The sequence below is a fragment of the Crocuta crocuta genome, unplaced genomic scaffold, assembly GCF_008692635.1.
Source record: "Crocuta crocuta isolate KB4526 unplaced genomic scaffold, BGI_CrCroc_1.0 scaffold660, whole genome shotgun sequence".
NCBI classification, from domain to species: Eukaryota; Metazoa; Chordata; class Mammalia; order Carnivora; family Hyaenidae; genus Crocuta; species Crocuta crocuta.
The window spans coordinates 124,747-128,511 of record NW_027531886.1 but is presented as its reverse complement, the minus strand read 5'-3'; the positions used below and the strand labels follow the sequence as shown (position 1 = coordinate 128,511).

General features: G+C 44.0%; 1 protein-coding gene across 2 annotated transcripts in view; it reads left to right on the top strand.

Annotated features, from left to right (window-relative positions):
* The window catches only part of ACOT9 (acyl-CoA thioesterase 9), a 23,315-nt gene extending 19,970 nt beyond the window's left edge, over positions 1 to 3,345 (top strand). For both annotated transcript variants that reach the window (XM_077773136.1, XM_077773135.1), the window contains 7 exons: positions 375 to 442; positions 1,147 to 1,258; positions 1,427 to 1,517; positions 1,694 to 1,779; positions 2,189 to 2,276; positions 2,435 to 2,585; positions 3,039 to 3,345. In XM_077773136.1, coding sequence (XP_077629262.1) covers positions 375 to 442; positions 1,147 to 1,258; positions 1,427 to 1,517; positions 1,694 to 1,779; positions 2,189 to 2,276; positions 2,435 to 2,585; positions 3,039 to 3,127 — 685 coding nt within the window. In that variant the 3' untranslated portion in view covers positions 3,128 to 3,345. The remainder of the gene's footprint in view (positions 1 to 374; positions 443 to 1,146; positions 1,259 to 1,426; positions 1,518 to 1,693; positions 1,780 to 2,188; positions 2,277 to 2,434; positions 2,586 to 3,038) is intronic.
* Positions 3,346 to 3,765: the final 420 nt, after the last annotated feature.

Here is a 3,765-nt window from a genome sequence, read left to right as displayed (position 1 = left end):
TGTTTTTTTTTTTTTTTTAAAAATGTCCCCCTGCCATTTTCTGTCTCTGAAGACATTGACATTTTTGGAAGAGTCCAGGCCAGTTGTTCTGTGGAATGTTCTACAGCCTATTTTTAACTGTTTCCTCATTATAATCAGGGGAAACTTTTTGGCGAGAGGCAATATCCTTTTCATAATGGAAGCTTTCTCGTGTATAGATGAGTCTGTAACTAGAGAGCTCTTCAGTTCTTGCTGGGTTATTATATGAAGCAGTCAGTAAGCACTACCTAAAACAAACAGCAAAGACTTGGGTAATTGTTCACCTTCCAATTTTACTGGGGAAAACTGTATTTATAAACCTCTTAAACTCTATTCTTTTCTTTTCTTCTCTTTAGGCCGGCATTTGTAAATCCACTCATCCCTGAAAGCCCAGAGGAAGAAGAGCTCTTTAAACAAGGAGAATGTATAGTAATTTGTTTATAATATGATATAGTCTGTAAAGCACAGTAACTGTACTGCACACGAGGTTATTTAAGAGCATGTATGGACTGCTCATACCAGTCAAGTGTCTTACTCAGGCTGAGAAGTTATTGAAATTAAAAATACCTTGTTTTTGGTTCCATAGTTTGAACAGTTTTCTTGATTAGACAATATTTGTTAAATGCAGTAATTTGTTTTCTCATTTTTAATAAAATGGGAAATGTATCTTAATCAAATAACTCCTGGTCAGGGCTCTAGGTCAAGATGGTCTTTTTTTAAATGTTTGTTTTATTTTTGAGAGAGAGGGAGGGAGAGGGAGACAGTGGATCTGACGTGGGTCCCATACTGACGGTGCAGAGCCCGACATGGGACTCAGACTCACGAATCGTGAGATCACGACCTGAGCCAAAGTTGGACGCTTAACCAGCCGAGCTACCCAGGTGCCCCGGATGGTCTAAGTGTGGTCTTTAAGTGGTCTCATGCTGAGCTGGTATAGTCCATGTGCAAGCAGAGAGTCGCTGGACACCTTACGTAGCCTCAACAGCCTTCTTTGGGATATGTGTACAATTTCCAGTGGGCTTTTTGAAATCAAGAGACCCTGCCTTTGTAGGGTCCGAAGTAGCCCAGGAACCGCAGTACTGCGGTGGGAGCCTCCTGATCGTAGCGCTTTACTGTCCTTTGTTCCAGTGAACAAGGGGAGAAGGGTCGCCTTCAGCTCCACGTCATTACTGAAAATGGCTCCCAGTGCCGAGGAGAGGACAACCATACATGAGATGTTTCTTAGCACGCTGGATCCAAAGTGAGTGAGGGTGGTGGGGTTCCAGCTTGGGAGAGCATTGAAACCTTGGCCTTCTCCAGAGCCATGTGGGCCTCAAGCCTCAACATCTCGGGAGTTGTTTGCGTATAATTTACTTTTCAGCAGTAAAAACATGGCATTAAGAGGGTTTACTAAATCTCCTTTGTACAGGACTATAAGTTTTCAAAGTCGAGTTTTACCCCCTAATGCGGTGTGGATGGAGGATTCAAAACTGAAGAGCTTGGAAATTTGCCACCCTCAGGTATTGTAAGTTAATGAAAAATCTTCTAAGTAGGATAACTTGCTTTTGTGATTCTCATCTAACATTTGACCCACCTTTAAAGTGATCTCTGTTCTGTGGCATTGTTAATTCCTTTGTTCTGCATATGAGGGTGGTCATGAGCTTTTATCTGTTAATAATTATTTTATGTCCTATAGGAGCGGAACATTTTCAATCGGATCTTTGGCGGTTTCCTTATGAGGAAAGCATATGAACTTGGATGGGCTACTGCTTGTAACTTTGGGTGAGTTAGACTGAAGGTACTTTTGACTTCTGAGAGGCAGTTTGCAGAACCCCATTGAAATGAACCATTTTAGGTCAGTCTGGATGTGTCGGGGTGTGTGCTTTGTTTTTAAATCAGTTTCACACTGATACCACCTGCACTTGGCCTTCATTTTCAAAGGCCGTTGCTCTGATTTTGTCAGTTAGTACCTTTTTAAAGACCTACTGAGAAAAGGTGATGACAGTGCAGAAAGGAAAAGATAGAGTGGTGTCACAGTGGCATCCCTTACCATTTCTCACTGGTGTGATTATTTGCCCCTGCCCTGGGTTTATTTTCTGATCATTTACATTTTGCTTCAGCTAATTGTTAGGGGAGAAATTGACATCAACTGAATTTTGTGGTTGACTCAAATTCTGCCTTTGTCTGTTAGTGGTTCCCGACCGTTCGTAGTGGCAGTGGATGATATCATGTTTCAGAAACCTGTTGAGGTTGGATCACTGCTGTTTCTTTCTTCGCAGGTAAGTGTGTGGTGAGAGATGAAATACAATTTTTCTTATCATTCGGGCCTACAAGAGAAGTTTTTTTTTTTTAAATTCTAAAGCCACTGTTTCTCTTATGACTGCCTTTTCTCTCCTTTCTAATGCACTTGACTAACTATCATGTCTAAATCTCTTAGGTTTGCTTTACTCAGGACAATTACATTCAAGTCAGAGTACACAGTGAGGTGGCCTCTCTTGAGAATAAAGAGCACATGACCACCAATGTCTTTCATTTCACGTTCATGTCAGAAAAAGAAGTGCCCTTGGTTTTCCCCAGAACCTACGGAGGTAAGCAGCAATGTCTGTCTGTCCTTAATGAACAGAAGAATGTATAAAGAAATTTTGCTTCTTTTAAATTGTTGTAGGAAGCATACAGATGCCTCTTAGCTCCAGAGTGTATCTCTAGGAGATAGTGCTTTCGAGGGCCTGCAGCCCTGACGGCCAGGGTACCTCATGGTCTGCAGATGGCCGTCGCTGCTCTGCGCGACCTGGCTACTGTCTGTAGGGTCGGTCCGGTTGTAAGCGGCCACTGGTGGTAAGAGACTGGCCCAGCCACAGAAAGGGGCAAGAGTCGAGGCCCACTCCCTCAGGAGCCTTGCACACCCCCAGCCTGATAGGGCCTGCCTAGGGCCGGTCTTGCACGCTCTTCGCTGCCCTCGTGTCCCCAAGTAGTCTAGCATTCGTACGATGGTTTTGTAAGGTGCCGCGGGCTTCTCCAGGGTTCTCTCTTTTGTGTTTCAGAGTCCATGTTGTATTTAGATGGGCAGCGGCATTTCAACTCCATGAGAGTACCAGTGACCTTGAGGAAAGACTATGTTGTGGAGCCCTAGGAGAACCATGCATGTTCCAGAGCAGCACTCCACAGTGGCATGGTGCCCGCTGAAAGCCCGATCAAGTGTTGGTTTCAGTCTTTATTCTCATCCTCTGTTGAGAAAAAGAATGTATTCAACCTTTAGGGTGATCAGCAGAGCAGAACAAGAGAGTGGCTGATGGGGCAGAGGGAGAGGGAGTTACTAAACAATAAACACTCTCAAGACAATTTAAATTAGGAACCTATCATTTTGCCTCCCGTGTGGTAAAGAAATGAGGGCAGAATGCCTTTATATGCATTTGGAAACATTTCATTTCTGACACTTATCACAAGCTGTCCATGTGTGCAGTTTCCTGACAAGGTATTTGGAGGGCATTGCATAAGCCTGACCTTTGCTACAGTTCCCGTGGGGTGTGTAAATCCCATCAACCCTACATGATTCCTCTGATGTGCCTCCCTCCACTTCCCAGCTTTTGTTGTTAGCAGGTGGCAGATGAAAAGTCGGGGTGAGGGCAGCAAACAAAAGGTAAGGCATTTGGGAGGATTTGTGGGAAGCTTTAGACATAAAGCCATACTGAGAGGAGGTGTTCGGAGATGATCTGGATGAGGACACACAGGACTGTGTGTTCATCCTTTCATTCACCAGATGGCTCTTGG